The sequence below is a fragment of the Etheostoma spectabile genome, chromosome 13 (assembly GCF_008692095.1).
Source record: "Etheostoma spectabile isolate EspeVRDwgs_2016 chromosome 13, UIUC_Espe_1.0, whole genome shotgun sequence".
NCBI classification, from domain to species: domain Eukaryota; kingdom Metazoa; phylum Chordata; class Actinopteri; order Perciformes; family Percidae; genus Etheostoma; species Etheostoma spectabile.
In genome coordinates this window covers 17,298,189-17,315,643 of record NC_045745.1, presented here as the reverse complement: position 1 = coordinate 17,315,643, position 17,455 = coordinate 17,298,189, and the positions used below count along the sequence as shown (strand labels likewise).

The 17,455-nt window shown below is 40.1% G+C and overlaps 1 protein-coding gene across 1 annotated transcript; it reads left to right on the top strand.

Moving 5' to 3' along the window:
* Nucleotides 1-404: 404 nt before the first annotated feature.
* LOC116700134 (cysteine-rich secretory protein LCCL domain-containing 1) lies at nucleotides 405-14,516 on the top strand. Its single transcript, XM_032533049.1, has 15 exons — nucleotides 405-673; nucleotides 1,294-1,601; nucleotides 5,397-5,515; nucleotides 6,617-6,749; nucleotides 7,280-7,395; nucleotides 8,391-8,491; nucleotides 8,825-8,992; nucleotides 9,108-9,168; nucleotides 9,698-9,764; nucleotides 9,884-10,014; nucleotides 10,477-10,520; nucleotides 10,628-10,700; nucleotides 11,087-11,156; nucleotides 12,181-12,314; nucleotides 12,762-14,516. Exons 2-15 carry the CDS (start codon nucleotides 1,335-1,337, stop codon nucleotides 12,811-12,813), a joined length of 1,536 nt encoding a protein of 511 aa, XP_032388940.1. The 5' UTR covers nucleotides 405-673; nucleotides 1,294-1,334; the 3' UTR covers nucleotides 12,814-14,516.
* The last annotated feature ends 2,939 nt before the right edge of the window (nucleotides 14,517-17,455 follow it).

The following is a 17,455-nucleotide window of genomic DNA, read 5'->3' as shown; positions in this document are numbered from 1 at the left end:
AGAGACATGTCATAACTGCAAGCTGACTTCTTAATTCTTAAAAATTCTTATACGTATTGTGGTTTTTCACTAGGGGGCCTTATACACGGTATTTTAAGTCTGTAGCCTACTTTCTGCTGCCAATAATTCTTTTTGACCGTGTCTTCCTGTCAAACAAAAAACCTGGAAAAAGCAAAATGAGCAATATTTGTAACAGGAGTGGGCTGCTCTAATAACATCCACAAGTTTACCTTCACGTCACTTCTAGTGCGATCAGGTACCTCCTCAAATAGATCAACCCAGGAGCTCTAAGGGGTGTGTGTGTGTGTGTGTGTGTGTGTGTGTGTGTTAGGTGGGGGTGCGGTTAAGGGGGAGCAAGTGGGTTTTTGGAGGCGTGGTCCTCTGCGTTGCTATGAACAAATTTGGCATATAAACGCAAAATGAGCAGCGGTCCCATGCAACCAGTAGCACACAGAGCCAGCTGAGGAATTCACCAGGTACCCATAGACGTTTTTGAGCTCTCTGACTCTCTTCCAGCTTGGATGTACCGACTGCCTGCTCTCATTCTGTGAGATGGATGGAGTTAAAGGCTCCATGGATTGGAAACCTGTCACTCTGCAATAATCTCGAGGTTTTCTGGCATCTGGAATATTGCACCTTGGAGGTGTTTTGATCAATTTGGCAGAATTTAAAGGTAAACTTGCATGATAAATTACTGCATTATAAACAACTGTTGTTATTTAGGTGATTTATGTGTGTGTGTCTTTGTTACTCACTCAAGTGAGCTTATCACTTTATCAAAGTATTCCTAGAATCATTTTAATAAGCTATTCTCTATAATTCTCTATTATTATCAATAATAACTAGTCTTGTTTAAAACATCAATGGAGTATTTTAGTTCTTGAAAGGATATTCAAAGGAAATATCAAGACAATAATTATAATTTAATCTGTTTTTGTATTCTTTTTAAATGACGTTGCATGCCTCCTTCCAGTGCATGCTAGCACACATACAGTACAGTAACTCACACATATGCATTAAATCTTGTGCTCAGTTTACACTGGTACTACTGTGTGTGCTGATGCAGTGACCTGCAGATGCACTCAGACTGCCTTGGAGTCTGGAGCAGTTCTATTTTGTAAAAAGTGCCAAATAATGAGCTAATAATGAGCTGTGCAGTGGTGCAACATCACATATCAAACAGCTGCATGGGAATTGTGCACTCACGCGCAGGGAGTGAACAGTCTGAAAGGACAAAGCTGAAATTGAAATTCAAGCTATTCTACTAAAACATGCACTCTCTCTGTTTTGCAGACATCAAAAAGACTTCATTCAGCAGCAGTATTTCCTCCATCATGAAGAGGCCTCTTCCTTTCACGGGCTGGGTAAGAGCAGCAAGCTTGTTCCTATGTTTGACTCAGACCGCCCTGGCAATGGTCCTCACCAACTCCTCACGACTTGAGTCCATCCTGGACAAATACAGGGAAAAGGATGAGGAGTGGTGGAGGGCCCGGTCGAGAGGGAAGAGGGCCATCAGCGAAGGAGACATGCACCTCATCCTGGACTTGCACAACAAGCTACGGGGTCAGGTCTACCCTCCTGCTTCCAACATGGAGTACATGGTAGGTGCTGGGGACACAGCTGTCTCTCTAATACTAGGTCAATTTTACCACACTGGAATACACATTATCGATTGAAAGAATTCAACTCTGCACATAGTACATTTCTGTTTTTAATTTAAATTAATAAACACCACAAACAACAGTATTAGTTCAATAAAGAGTCAAAATTACATTTGGAGTATCAGGAGAACTGATGCTAGTCTTGCATTGCAAGCCCTATCTCCAGCTCCCTGCAGAGTAATGTCTCACTACTTCACACAAACATTCTGGGATAAGAGAAAAAAACAACAACCTGGGTTGTGTGCATTTCTTAAAGCCAATTACAATAGTCTTGGGCGGCCCTAATTCCTGACACAGCAGCGGTGGCTCTGCAAAATGGTCTCGGGAAGGAACTTGTTTTGGTGAAATACATGCACCCGACAAAAGAAAACACCAAATACAATTTTTAAAATAAGTGAACTGTTTACACAATACATTAACGTGAGCTATTTAAATTAGCTGGACACTTGCTCTTACCAGTGTATTGCCGTGTGATCGTCCACAGCAATCCCCACCAATCGATCCAAAAATGTCCAAGTTGGATAGTTAATGCAGTAAAGATAATCTTTGTAAATCTTTACAATCATTTCTTAAAGTCAGGCCTGCCTTGTTGCATGATCCAAATTTTCTTCAAAACTTGCCATTTTCATCGTTTAGCTTGCTAGCTCAAAGTTTGTTGTTGTTTCCCCGAAGCGATCGGAGTTTGAAAACGGCACAGAGAGCGGAATGAGATGGACATCATCTGTTGCAAGGCGGTCCTGCATGCTACCTAAGTTTAGGCTAACGTTTGGGAGCTCTGTCCTGGTCCTATTGGTTATAGGGAGGTTACCTGAAATGGCCTTACATTTTTCATGCCCAATGTCATGTAGTCATCAAGTGCATATTTGAGATCATTTTGCGGGATTCTTATTACAATGAATCTGGAAACTTTCAAAAGTCCGCTTGAGACAATTGTTTAAACTCATTTAAGGGGTTAAATTAACTCAGCTAATGTTAGCTTGATTAACTAGCTAGCTGATAAAATCTGCCAGCAACAGTCATCAATTCAACTGACACAATCGACGGTCACAAGGTAAAAATTGATAAGCTGCTTTGTCTTCCTGTATATAACCAAGAACCCTCTATTAAAAAAATGTGTAATTGTAAACTGCATTTGTACCATTCTATAATGGAAAGCTTCATTGTATAGTCAATCTGGTCAAATCATGGAGGATTGACACCAAAATAAATGGACTGTTCTTATACAGCGCTTTTCTAGTCTCAACAACTACTAAAAGCACTTCTCTATAGTACAGGAACCATTCACACGCATTCATACACTGTGGCTGAGGTTGCCGTACAAGGTGCCACCTGCTCATCAGATAAACCCTCACACACATTTATCAAACCACCAAACCTTCTGATTGGCAGGCGACCATGCTATCACTGAGCCACAGCCAAAGTAATAAGTCTTTCTCTCAGGAAAGCACTCTACCGACTCTGCAGTTCTGCCAGCTCAAGACAACTGAATGAATGAGATCTGCAATCCAAAGTCACCATCTGGCAAGCTGTAGCACCTACCTCCTGCTTGTCGGCCCTCGCTGACCCTGGCACCTATCCAGCTTTCACCCCCGCAGTGTTGTCCTGCCCTCTACCTCAACCATTCTGCCCTCCCTCCTTCCCTTCCTGCCCCGCATCTCCCAACTCTAATACTCCATTCCTCCTCCCGCTGACTCTCTTTCTCCCTGTCTTTTTTGCATTCTTGATCTACAGCCTCACAAACTTTCCCTCAGGCTTTTTTTTCACCCTTCTCCACTTTCACGCTCTGCCTTCCCTCCTCTATCCCCATCCATCGCAGCTCACTCAAACCCCGGCCGAGGCCGATGTTATCTTTTGTTTGATCCTCCATGCATCTCATTTTGGGTGCCACGGCAGTGAATCTATTTAAAACATGCCGAGCTTTACCATTTGAAGTGCGGTACACTGTAGTGTAAATGTGTGTTATGTACACTAACCATGTGTTTCTTTAGCAAAGGATACTATTACTGATGATAATGATGTGGTAGGCCGGGGACTGATGAGGACCAAGTATTTGGTTTGCAGATTGCAGGATTCGGAGGCCTAAAGGGCTGAACTTTCATCGCAGCTCTGACTACAAAAGCCAGTCAGCAAATGCCTTTAAAGCACTGTTGCGTCCGTTAATCTAAAGCACGTCACTTCTTGCCCAGCAGATTTTCCTGAGAAATAGAGACCTCTTTAAAATCTTCCCACAATAACAACCACCAATACGGCTGAATTACAAGCATTTACGTGAAGCAAATTTGTGTACTTTACATTCACAAATCAATGGATGGCTTCTTGTTTTATTGAGCATTCACCCTCAATGCAAGTGCAATCTTGCACTTAGTTTTGTAGCACAGGTGGCCCTGCTGTATTTTGGGAAGTTAATGCTCTTTGGAATGCAAAAGGAGATTGGAAGTTGTTATCGTGACTTTTCCCTGAAAGCTGGTGAGCAGGCCATCTACCTCACTGCTGGATAATTAAGAGTGAAGAATAACAAGAATACGGAGAGAATAATGAGCTGGCAACCTCCTGCAACCTTGCAGGAGGTTAGAGCAGAAAATCACCTCAGTGTTGATATCTCAGCCACAAGGTGGATTGTGGCCAAAGAAGTAAAGTCAAAACATCTTCAATCAGACCTGAACAGTAAGCAGCAGCACAGTGAATGGGCAACAGTTTGCACAGTGTGTTAGCCTCACCAAACATGTGGAACACATTATGGTGGTCAATCAGAGCAGTTACAACTCCACACTTAAGTATTATCCTATTTGACGTGTGATGGCTGTTATGCAACCAAACAGTACGCTAGCAGCAGAGCACACTGCACCTATTCTTCTCCCTCCCCAACAAAGTCAACAGTAAATTAACTTCGCCGCAGCATTTGAATTGCTCAATCCTATACCCTTGGTCTGCTTTCTTGTATTGTTGAAAACTGTTTTCAGGTATTTCTGCTTGCTTTAGATTCATTTGTGTCAGGTTTTCACAGTAAAGATGGAATCAAGCCCCTATACAGAGACGAATTGCTTTCGTTTGTCAGCTTTTTCTCTCTCAGCGTGTGTTATGACACCAAAAACTTTCTGGGAACAAGCTATGAAACAACCACATTGAATAGTAGCACAAAGCTGCAAGTTGATGTGGTGGTGGTGATTCCTCACTGTTTCCCTTCTCCCTCATGTGTGTGTCTGTGTGTATCAGAGAGTATGTGTGTGCTTAATGGAGAGGCCTAGTTTTGACTATACTGTGTTAAATTTGCGAGAGACATGCGTAAAGCCACTGTACTTCAAAGTAAAGAAGGTTCATCTTACAGGTTCACTTTGCCTCAAGTATGGTCTAATTTACTCAAAGAGGATAATGAGATTTTTGAAAAACGTAATGAGTAGCAATTCAAGCCGCAACTATGGAAAGTGGCAGGCCACTTAGTCCACTTAAATCGTGCAAGTTATCTACAGTGGAGTTTCATATGTGCAGACATCTGTCGGTGGCAAAGCTGCCATAGACTCAAAAACTCATTGAGTTTAACCTGGAGCGCAAGAGAAACCTGATACTACAAAACCTAATGCTTTAGCCACCAGCTGAAAAAAATAAATAAATAAAAAGCTATAGCTTCCTACTTTCAGGGTTGACCTTTTATCACTTTTCTATTTCCAGAGGCAAACTTTTTAACCAAGTCCATGTATTGTTCTATCTGTGTGTGTGTGTGTTTTGTCTGCTCCCCAGGTTTGGGATTATGAGTTAGAGAGGAGTGCAGAGCACTGGGCATATACCTGCCGATGGGAGCATGGGCCGAGCCATATGTTGACACAAATAGGACAAAACCTTGGAGCGCACTGGGGCAGGTGTGTATATAGCCGAACAAAGAAGTGGAGGGAACTGTGTTTTATACAACTGTAATATGATACAAATAATTGTGGTTTTTTTTACAATATGCTCCATCCTTTTGTGTGATACCCAATACATTTTCACCACAAAGCTGTCTTTTCTTAAAGGGATGGTTCGGAGTGATTTCACCCAAGGGTCCTTTGCACCATGACTTTGAGCCAAACACAGCAGACCCTTGGTCGAACATAGGGCAAGTTAGCGCTCTCAGCTGAATGGCTTACTGCAGGTGCTAACGGAACCAAATATGTATCTCAAAATAAACCCCACTAATAATGCCCGGAATGGTACCAAACTACTAGCTAGCTCTCCGATTCACCTCCATTAGCCATTGCTCCTCATTTGTGTATTCAGGCTTGAATAGGTACGGGTGACCTTCAAAATTGAGCCACTCATCGTCGCGTTCGACTAAGACCTCAAACTCTGCCATTTCGTTGATCTCTTCTTCTGTTCTCTCGTTTCTTGCTACTACTTTACCGGTAGTCTCTTCCGACAATAGATGTCATGCTCTGTGTGGAATCTGAGCACGACATCTGGTGCTGAAAGAGCCTACTTGTAAAGTAGTGAAGAAGGAGCAAGAAGTGAGACAACAGAAGAGGAGATAAGGCGTAACCAGGGAAGCGTGTTAATGCCCAGATGTCAAAAATGTCTGATGTGTAAACGGGCAATTAATAAGGGAAGCGCTTTTTCCTTTACTGGTCCATGGTAAGATTTCTATTGTTTAGCCTCAGCTGAAGTGCCTTGCTCATGGAAACTTCGATGATGTAGTTTAGCTCCTTTAGCATGTTCTCATGAACCAATTCAACAAGTCAAATCGTTCAAAATGGATGCTGATGGCTCCTCCAAATGACAACGGCATGGAACACACCAAAAAAACTCGAGACCAGCCGGCGGTCTCCTAATTTTGTAGGACATCTCATGTTTTGGCTCAACACATGGCACATAAGCATTTCCAATAAATTAGACAAGATTGCATTCATACACATGACTTCAACATATTTATTATGTTTTGTGATGAGATTATGAAAGGATACAGTATAATACCTTTTGTGTGACTTTAGGGACCGCCCCCCTACCTACCATGTCCAGGCCTGGTATGATGAGGTGAGGCACTACAGTTATCCCTACTCACAGGAGTGTAACCCACACTGCCCATTCAGATGTTCCGGACCTGTTTGTACGCACTACACTCAGGTAAGGGCTTCATATCTCCATGGGTTAACAAAGCCTTCAGGATCATTTTAGGCTTTAACGTAAAAAAAAAGTACAATAATTTGTGATGTTTAAAAAATTAATAATTCAAATTTATTAGCGAACAGTAATGGCCCTGCATACCTACAAAGGTGTTTTTTAGTTACTGAGGCTGACTAGACGTCTAAGAAGAGAAGTAAAAAGGAGTAAAAAACACTTTGTGGAGGATTGTTAATGACTTTAAAAAAAAGGAACATGATTTATTTTCTTATTAGATCAATTTAAGAATGCAGTTTTGTTAAATAGGAACATCATTTTTTGGAAGACAGTGTTGATTTGACTAACAAGGCCCTTCTAACAAGTTATAAAAGTTTATCGTTATTACCTTTTGCCATTATTGCATGAAATGACCCATAATCCTGGTACTGGAAAATGTGAATAGTAACACTTGATGAATGCTTTCTTTTGAAAATTCAGCTACAAGCTCCAACAAATGGATCACTGAACTCATTGAAGTATTTTTTAATTTTCAGCTGGTGTGGGCGACTAGCAATCGTATTGGCTGTGCCATCAATGTGTGCTACAACATGAACGTTTGGGGAATGATCTGGGCTAAAGCTGTCTATCTGGTCTGCAACTACTCTCCACCGTACGTGTCGCCTTGTTTCAATGCCATGAGATACAACTTCCTCAAAATGTCAGAGATCAAAACTAAATTCATAAATCTAGTTATCTCAGCATCATTTTTTTTACTGTGTAATGACTCCAAACAAGAGATATAAACAAGATATGAACTGAATCAAAGTCTGTTTACAGGTGTTGCATATGTGGAAAGACTTGTATATATGTGGCTATGTCTAATAAATGATCTCAAGTGAAGTCACGTTAGTCAACTTGGTCTTGAAACAACAAGTGTAGGAGCTAGAATGAGGGCAGACCTCAGTAGGTGTAGCCCCTTTTAGCATTTAGCGTTGGGCTTCGTTTGGATTTAAACAATTTTGAACAATTCCAAATCTTCGTTTTGATCGCGGTTCTTATCGATTCTCGATTCTGATTCGTTGAGGGGTGGAATTGAAACGGTCACATGCTTATTTCACAAATAAGAAGAACATTTTGTTTTGATTCAGTGGTGGTTTGCAGTTTTATCGTGCTCTTTTTTGTTTTAGAGCGCCACTTACTGTGCTCCATGGATTCAACACAACAAGTGCCTGGCTGCTACGGAAACCAAAACTTGCGCATGTCAAATTTGGAACCGATGATCAGATTTGAAACCAAATCTACCAAACGATTCCACTGGAACCGCAATTTTTAAAATGATTCCAAGTAGGAATCGGTTCTCAATGCCCAATTCTACTTGCATTCTCACACTCACAGGTGTAGGCACCAGTTTTTGAACATTGAAGAAGAATATGCTCTTTTTTAACTTGAGGCCAAAAATGTAACATGAGTATAAATGCTAAATTCCGTTAATGAATGAAGTTTCTAAAACACAAATATTTCCAGTAGTTTTGCTGTACTCATAATAATACACATCAATCTCTTGCTTATTAAAAAAACATTCAAATAAATGGATACTATATAATGATACATACAGTATATCGTTTTTCAACTACGACAAAATCCCTTTCATAATTTCTTTTTCAGGGGCAACTGGTGGGGTCATGCTCCTTACAAATATGGAACCCCCTGTTCTGCCTGTCCAGCTAGCTATGGTGGAGGCTGCAGGGACAATCTTTGCTACAAAGGTGGGTACGGGACAGAGTTGGGGTTTTTCTGCTGCCATGGTTTATCTCCTTACATACAGTACCTTTGTACCTGTCCAGAATTGTTATAAATAGTTTTACCAAAAGAAAATGGGTTGCAGTGCGTTTTAATAGTTCACAAAATTTGACTACACCATGAATATTTTCCCTCACTGTCCTGCCTGATTTTGCCATGGCAAGATTGTTTTGTATGTGCCCAGTGCAGCATTTTAACACGTAAAAAATAGTAATTTTGAGATATATGTACACCTTGAATCAATGTAAGACGAAAATGACACACACAACACAATGAGAATCTGGTATCCGTGTTTACAGACGGGGGTGTTGACAGGCGTCCCGCTCCTGAGATTGAGGAGACCAACTACATTGAACCTGAAGCGGAACCAGTGAGGGACAGGGAGCCCCAACCCAGGGCCCAGACGCCAAACCCTTCACCCAATGACAACCTTGAGAGAAACCAGGTTATCAGCACAGAGCAGATGTGTAAGGACTGTTCCCACATTACTACATCTCTCTGAATGGTGCAGTCGCGAGAGTAGACATTATTACTTGCATTAGAATGAGGTTGTGAAAGGCTCTTGTTTGTTTGTAATGTTAGGTCAACAGGTCGACTGTGAGACTAAGCTGAGAGACCAGTGCAAGGGGACAACCTGTAACAGGTAAATGCTAAAGAAGATGGTGACACACTGCAACAGACGGGTGTCAAAGGCGCTGAACACCCGCACAGCTGTTTTTAGTTATTCTGGCTGACTGGACCTTTTCCCAGGACGGTGTCGGTGTGTTTTGATTGATTGATTTACATCTTCCTGAGCCTCCTGTTAGCTTTGTTGCACCTTTTAGGGCAGAACAAATGATAGCTTCATCATTCTTATTGGTGGATGAAATTTGTGATTTCGGCCACCTTCAACCTGAGCAGAGGTCTGAAATGCCAGAATAAGTTAAATCATCTGTGTGGGTGTTCGGAGACTTTAATAATACTATGTATGCAAATTCTGGGAAACATTTGATGTGCCAAGATAGTTGGTAACTATCAGTTCATACTGAAATAACATCATTAATTATTATCAGATAGAACAAAGAAATATTCCTTATATTAGTATCTTTGTGCTATCTATGCATGTAGCATGTGCTTATGTGAAAAGCAACATAACAGTGGCGAGATGTGTTCACTGTTATTCCTGCCCATAGATATGAGTGTCCACCTGGCTGTCTTGACACGCCGGGAAAAGTTGTTGGGACTGGCTATTATGACATGGTGAGTGATCAAAAGAGTTTTCCAATGTTTGACATTTATCTATGTATCCATGGAAGATTCATGTTTATTTGAAGCTACACTTGGCTGTGTACATTAACAGTTGTGCATGTCTACTGCAGCAATCCAGTGTGTGTGGCGCTGGGTTACACTCTGGTGTTATTGACAATGATGGGGGATGGCTGGATGTGACCCGACTGGGCAGAAAACAACAATTCACCAAGTCATACAAGAATGGTATTCAATCAATTGGGTATGAATCAGTTTCTGCATTTAGTCTTTATTTAAAAGATGAAAAGGGATTTATAAGATATGATAAGATAGACTTTTTTAATCCCACACTGGGGAAATTTCCTTGCTGCAGCAGGTCAAAAGAAAAATTCCCACAAAACACAAAACACAAATATGCATTAAATACACATAGGAAAAAAATTTACTAAATATATTATAAGAAATAGAAAAAAAATTAGATATATAATAATAATAGTCATATTTACGCTATAGACACCCTAATATAAACAGACAGTATATACACACAGATGTACACATGAGTAAGGTGCGGATGAATGTAAATGGCATATTGCACAATAGGAGGTGACTCGGAGTAATACAGTACAGTCTGTACATGTACTCCCTTTATAGGGGCTGTTCAACTTATGATGCATGGATATGCAGCACAGATCATAACTTCATGCAGTTTTCTTTAAATCCACAGGAAGAACAGGAGTGCAAATTCCTTCAAAGTAGAGACGGTGCCTGGTAAGGAGCATGCAATCATTTTTCACTTTGAGGACACAGATACAGTAACATGTTATCAGCATACAGACACACTGTAGGGTTATTTTGCTGTGCTTTTTTTCTCCCAGTCAAGGCTGTAACATGTGATACCGCCGTTGCACTGTTCTGCCCTTTCAAGAAACCTGTACGACACTGTCCCAGGTAACATTGTGCTTTTATTCACTTAGGAGGTTAAACACATCTCACCATTTGAATTAAACAAAATAGGTTAAGCCAATGAGTTACTTTTTTTTCTGAGTAATAGAGGTTAGCTATTAGGCCTTTTCAACATCATCAGTGAAGGAGAACTACCATTTACCAATGTTTATATTATATCTTGACAAAGGTTACCTACTTTGCCATTTATAGTTTTCTTCCATTTGCAATCCTATAGGGTGTAGTTCTTTGTCTAAATTGTGTGTTACTCAACCAGTTTGATTATTTCAGCCTCCAAATAGCTCTGCCTTAAGGACAGTAAGAACATAGAGTAGTTTCAGTGTATGCACTGAAAATACATGACCTGAAGTGAGCTCTGTTTTTTCCTTTAGGTTGTATTGTCCCAGGAACTGTCTGCGCGACAGTCAAGCCCGAGTGATTGGGACAAAATACTATTCAGATGTAAGTTGTTGCATTATTGTCATAAACTGACTATAACGTTCTTTCATTGATTTATTGGAAACACTAGACTTTTTTTCACAGCAGACATTCTGAAATGACACTAGTGTGTCTGAAATGACACACTATAAATGACTTGCCATAGCCAGTAAAGCAAAGATACAATTAACAACGTTAATGATGGCTTTTTCAAATGCTAAATATGGATTATCCAGCACTTGAAATAAGCCATCATCAGTTTCATCAGTCGCACATGCCAAATCAACTTGCGCAATAACTTTAAACACTTAAACCTAAATTAAATCTAACATTGATTACTGTTATTAGCTACAATTATTTTTCTTTCATGACATGTTTAAATTGTATTGGCCCACATTATCCTTTATTGCACTGAAAACCCTGAACCCTGAAATATAGAATGCAGCCATTATTGAGATCATTATTTATTATATGTTTTGGGAAACAACCAGTTAAGGCCCGATTATAGTTTAACCCATATCCCTTCCTCAAATAGGCGTCATCTCCCCTCTGTTTGTTATTACACAACATGTCAAGGGACCATTTTGATGATTTTATGATGATGATAATATTGGCAGCATTCACCCAAGGGGGTTGCCAAAAAAAAAAATGGAGTGGAATGGTGTTACATTCAGATCTTCATTTGTAAATCAGGATGTCCTGAAACACATAAAGTGTGCTGTTCCGGTGGTTCAGGGGGAGAGAAAAAGTCACAAACACATTAAAAATCAACAGAGCCTGGAGCACATTGGACAAGGCTAAGTGTCAGCTGCTAAAAGTAAACTGTCTAACAACTTTACAATCTTCACTTAAAATCAGCAGGTAGAGGGTTTGCCGCTTTTCTCTCGTTGAGGGGGTGGGGTGTCGGGAACACCAACCTCATTACTCTGGGGGGGTCACGACTTGAAAAGGTTACGAACCACTGCTCTAGAGAACAGGGAACATTATTCTTAGGTGTTTTCTTCTTATATGAATCATTTGACGTTACTAACAACCTCTTTCCCCCCAGAAATCCAGTATCTGCCGAGCAGCCATTCATGCCGGAGTGATCCAGAATGAGTCAGGGGGCTACCTCGATGTGATGCCGGTGGACAAAAGGCAGCAGTACAGTGGCAGTTACCAGAATGGCATCACCTCAGCGAGGTTTGGTTAAAAAAAAATTACCTATGTACAGTGTAGAGGAAGAAATGTGCATGGGAAAGTTGAGTTGGACTTTGGAGTTCAAATAGTTTTTTGTAATTGTGTTGGGGTGGCAGTAGGGCCTTGGCTTGGAAACCGGAGGGTCGCCGGCTCGAGCCGCTGTGTGGACTGGCGTGTGTTTATTTCAGGCCTGTGTGTAATGTGTGTAATAACTAATAACCACAGTGAAATAATGTAATTTTCCCTGCAGGATTAATAAAGTGTGTCTTAATTACCTTAGTCAGTGTGATGAGCATATTTCAATTACTAGTAATTATTAGAATTATTAATAAGAATGCATATTTAATAATTATTATTAGAATGCATCTTTACATCAAAACATGTCATTACTGTTAAAGCAACACACACATTTACCACATCTCTGTTCTCTCCCTGCACTTCTTCTTTCAGCCTACTGAACCCTACAGGTGGAAAAGCCTTCAGAGTGTTTGCAGTCATCTGAAAAACCACTCTCAAAGGACAGCGTACCGTCGAACAAGCCCACATCACATCCAGCAAACCCAGTCATTATCATCTTACAACATGTAATTACATCCATTCCTTCAGTAAATAATTCATCTTCTGGCACTAAAAGTGTAACATGGCTTTACTCAAGGCTTCACGTCTATGTTTGGTCATGAGTGAAACAGCGTCCAGTAATTTGTTTGTTTGGTGAATGATGATCCTGGATGTCTTTTGCCTTACGGCATTCCTAAATGTCTGCTGACCATAATAATCACTCCCATGCATCATGCTGACATGATAACAGGACTTAATGTTTTTTAATACTTAAAGTTGAATATACACCACCAGATTTAGCGCCAATCAAAATGCCTCCAACAATTTCAAAACGTGAAGGTTAAAATGTAACATCATAGCTTTTACCAAACTAATTTTAGATGGAGTATGCCTTAATTCCATGTCGACATACCCTATAATGGCGCCGTCGTTCACACAATCATAAAATCTGTGGGAACAAGATTAGACTACTGTTCAGTCAGATCATCCCTGCTGACATTAACTAACTGGGTGTTTGATGCCATCACACTTGCCCAAAACACCAATATTATATTTTCCTATGGAAGACCAAACCAGGCAAATTATTGAGTAAAATTACAAATAAATTGATATAATAACCCACTGGCTATGACTGGTGATCGGCTAAGCCTCTGGTGGGCAACAGCCAGTATCTCTGGTGTTCAGGTGTAACCAGCGGATATAATGGATTTTCAGACTTCTCCTGCTGTGCGCTGGTCATTGTTTAAAGTGAAATAAACGAAAAAAATATACGTATTGAAAAAATAATAAAAAGCTAAATCGTGGTCAGAATATAGGTGTTCGGCCTCTTTTTCGCTCCACACAGACTGTTTACCTGCATGCAACCAGAGTCTGCTCGAGCGTGATTGGTCAGTACTACTCAGACTACTAACGGAAACCACAATGCTTCTAATACCAAAATCTTGCATTCATATCTGTTATAAAGATGTTCAAAATATGCTGTTATAGAAATGAATAAGGGTTTAGCAAGCTGTTGAAGTCAATTCATGTGGAGAGCAGCAACATGTGTGTTGGGAATGACTGATGTGGCTTTATTTCAGACTTTGCTTATTGAAGATAGATTTATGTCATACTTTTGTTAAACTATTAAATATAATAAATCAGGCCATGCACACAGGGACAGTTTAAATGCTTTTTAATTTTCAAGTCTGGTTTGGGCCTTCATATATCACTTCTTTCCATCACAGTGGTAACATATACAGTACATTATAGCATATAACAATGCAAGTGGTAAAATACAGATTGTAAATTTTTGTACATAATAATGTTGTAAATAATATTTAACACTTTGATATGAAATGCTTGCTACTGTTGCCTTTTTTCATTAATATTTTCTCATTGCCAGCCACACGGAGAGCAAAATAAGTATAAGCAAATGCTAAAACAGATTCTGCATGCAAAACATATATATGTCACTCAAGCTTTTATTTTTATAAAAGAAAAACAATAATTCTAATACATTCATATGTTTGTAAATATAATGTATGTAACAAATTGTTGTATTTTATACGGCATTTCCCAGCTTTTGTTTATAGATTTATATAAATGGACCCTGGCTGGCCAGGAATGTGCATGGTAAACTCACAATAAAAAATGCTTGGATAAAATCAAAAGTTTTTGTTGTTGTTGTAATTTCTTATTGTTTTAAAGTGTCAGAGTTATAAAAATCGATAAACTATATTCTCTCTCACAGGATATCTCAGAAAATACTAAATCTAAATTCTGCACACCCCAAGTTACAGGCTCGACTCTGCTCTTCAGTTTACATTGTATTATATTACACTTGTTTTCACTTTTTGCGGACATATGGTTACAGACATGTGGTTGTGTGGCCACACTAATTTAATATTAGTCCCTTCAGCATCCAGATAGTCTGAGAAATCCGAGAATTAACGTTTCAACAACGGCTCAAATTCGGCTGCGGATCAAACCTTCAAGTGTAAATTTTTGTCTTGAAAGCGTTGGGTGTTTCTAGGAACAGTTGGGAACACAGAAAGAGAAAGCTGCTTGTTTCAGGTCCGGGGAAGAGGAGATCTTATCTACAAGTTGGCAAAATAGTTGTCAGTTCAGTCAAAACAGCAGATGTGTCATTACAGTTTATGTCCTGTCAATCCAATTTACCATTTCAATTTCATTAATGCTGTACCCAAATGCCTGAAATAATACCGCTCAGTTCAGGAATGCTTATTTTGGATTTAAGATTCACAACATTTGGCCTTCTAGGAATCAAAAAAGGCCTTGAGCAATGTCATAGTTCCAAGTGTCCAATGAGAAAAATAAGCAAGTTCAACACCATCCGCCTGACCTGGACTTAAAGGTTTGATCTTTTATTTTAAACCTTCTACTTTTACATCAACCAACATGATACTTCAAGGCATCACCACATTTGTGTGTGTTCCTTCAGTGTTTTTTATCACTTCTCATTTTTCAGTTGAATCCAGGTGAAGAGCTTTAACCAATATTAAAGTGCTCAGTACCACTGGCTGTGCCAGCGGCTGTGCAGACAAAGACCCGCTGTGTGTTTTGCTGATCTCAACTTCCCAGGAAGCATTTCCGTTCCTTCATCTGGACGGGCACAGATGTGGTTAGGCTCCAGCTAAAAAAAACAACAGTCACCCCTTCACACACATAATGAGCCACACACACTCATGGAGGAGTGCACACATGTGCATTGGACACACATCCACATGAGCCACATACACAAAAACGTGCTCACTGTTACTAAATTAAGGCGATTAGGAATAGTATGAAAGATCACACCAAAATAAACAATTTCCTTTTGTAGCTATTGATTTTTGTTATATTTTATGTTAATATTAAAAATCTTTGACCATTAAGATACACAATTACTACACATATAAGATACACAATTGTGAAAATTTTACCAATAATCTTCGAAAGAAGCATGTGGAAACAGAACACTAATACTATCAAATACTATCAATACTAACAAAACAAAACCAACTAGTAATATGGCTCTGAAATGGACATGACCCTTTTCCCTGAAGCTAGATTGCATTAAAAAAAACTAAGAGCCAAGATTAAATAACCTAAATGGGTTTGGGCCAGGTCTCCTGAAGAAAATAGGCAAGCATCGCGGAGCTGTCAAAATTCACAGGACCCTGTTGCAGAGGCGGCCATTGGCACAGGTCCCCTGTGAACTGCTCAGGTCAGTTAGCCAGCCTGTCAGTCATAAAACAGTCAGTTGGCAGCATGACAGTCTATTAGTGGCTTTCGAAGCATTTAGAGTAGGCAGGCAGCTCTTCATCAGCATGAAATTCAGTTTGTGTGTCATAACTTGGTCAATCAGACAGGCAGTTTGGTCAGACAAATAGCCACCCAGTTAGTTACAGCAGGAAAGCAGGCTTTTCTTTACAGTGTTTAGGATACTGTTTTTAAAGGAATAGTTCAACATTTGCCATCTCTTGCAGAGAGTTAGATGAGAAGATTGATAGCACTCTCATCTGTCTGTCAAATATGAAAGTGGTGCTTGGGGGCAGTTAGCTTAGCTTAGCAAAAAGACTGGAAGCAGTAGGAAACAGTTAGCCTGGCTCTGTGCAAAAATAAATCTCTGCCTACCTGCAACTTTAAAGCTCAACCTCAGGATGACTTCAAGACTCAAGGACGTCACTAGCCGCAGCCTAGTGATGCATTGCCAAACCCTCTTTCACAGCGCTGCGGAGGAGGGTCTGGCTTGTCCACACATATTCCTGGGATGTGAGAAAAACGTGCTCTGGTTTATTGGCATTTCTTTAAACCAACCCCAATCGTCTAAGCTCAAGACAAATCAACGCTGCCTCTGCAAAATAACCTCGGGAAGGAACTTTGGTGTTTTTGTTGTGGAACAGAAAACTCAGATTGGACAGATAGTCTGGTTTGCTGCCTCGATTTACCCTGCAGAGATCTAAGGACCAGTTAACCATAGTCCTCATGAATCCACCAGAGTATAAAATGCCAACACAAAGAAAGCATAAGGTAACGGAATTTGAAATTTCCGGCGGCATCTGAACAATCTTGGACAGGAAAGTCATCGATATAGAATAGCCACAGCCTAAAGGTCTTTTCAGACAGTTAGAGATACTCCACCTGCGTACCTGCTTGGATCTTCAAGGTCTTACTGCAATCCTCATGTGAATAGGCAATACATACCTAAACGACAGAATAGGTTGATTGCCAATGACTCCCAAAACAACCTATATGACCTTTTTATTTGCTGTCGCACAGTGGTCGTTTCAAACAATGTGACCATAACAAATTGCTTGTTAGTTAAGTTTAGGCTACAAAAACACTTAAGGGTAGTAAAACATCAGGCATTGATTTTAAATGAGTCACATAAAACTAAATGAGGATTAATGTAAAGTCACAGACATCATTGCGTCTCAGACTAAGGGCCGTAAAAGTCGGCTAATTTCAAAAGTAATTTCACATAGGGCACTAACCCCGGTGTCCTGAGTGGAGGCCCTGTGTTTGTTTGAACCTATCACCGCCCCATCTGCCTCCACACGCGGAATTTGCCTTACTTTCTTACTTTCAACACACTTCCTTGA

Excerpts from the sequence above, each read along its gene's own strand:
- LOC116700134 (XM_032533049.1), top strand. The coding sequence starts at position 1,335 with ATGAAGAGGCCTCTTCCTTTCACGGGCTGGGTAAGAGCAGCAAGCTTG. Across the intron at positions 7,396-8,390 it reads GTCTGCAACTACTCTCCACC|GGGCAACTGGTGGGGTCATG; the intron begins GTACGTGTCGCC and ends TTTCTTTTTCAG. Across the intron at positions 12,315-12,761 it reads AATGGCATCACCTCAGCGAG|CCTACTGAACCCTACAGGTG; the intron begins GTTTGGTTAAAA and ends TTCTTCTTTCAG.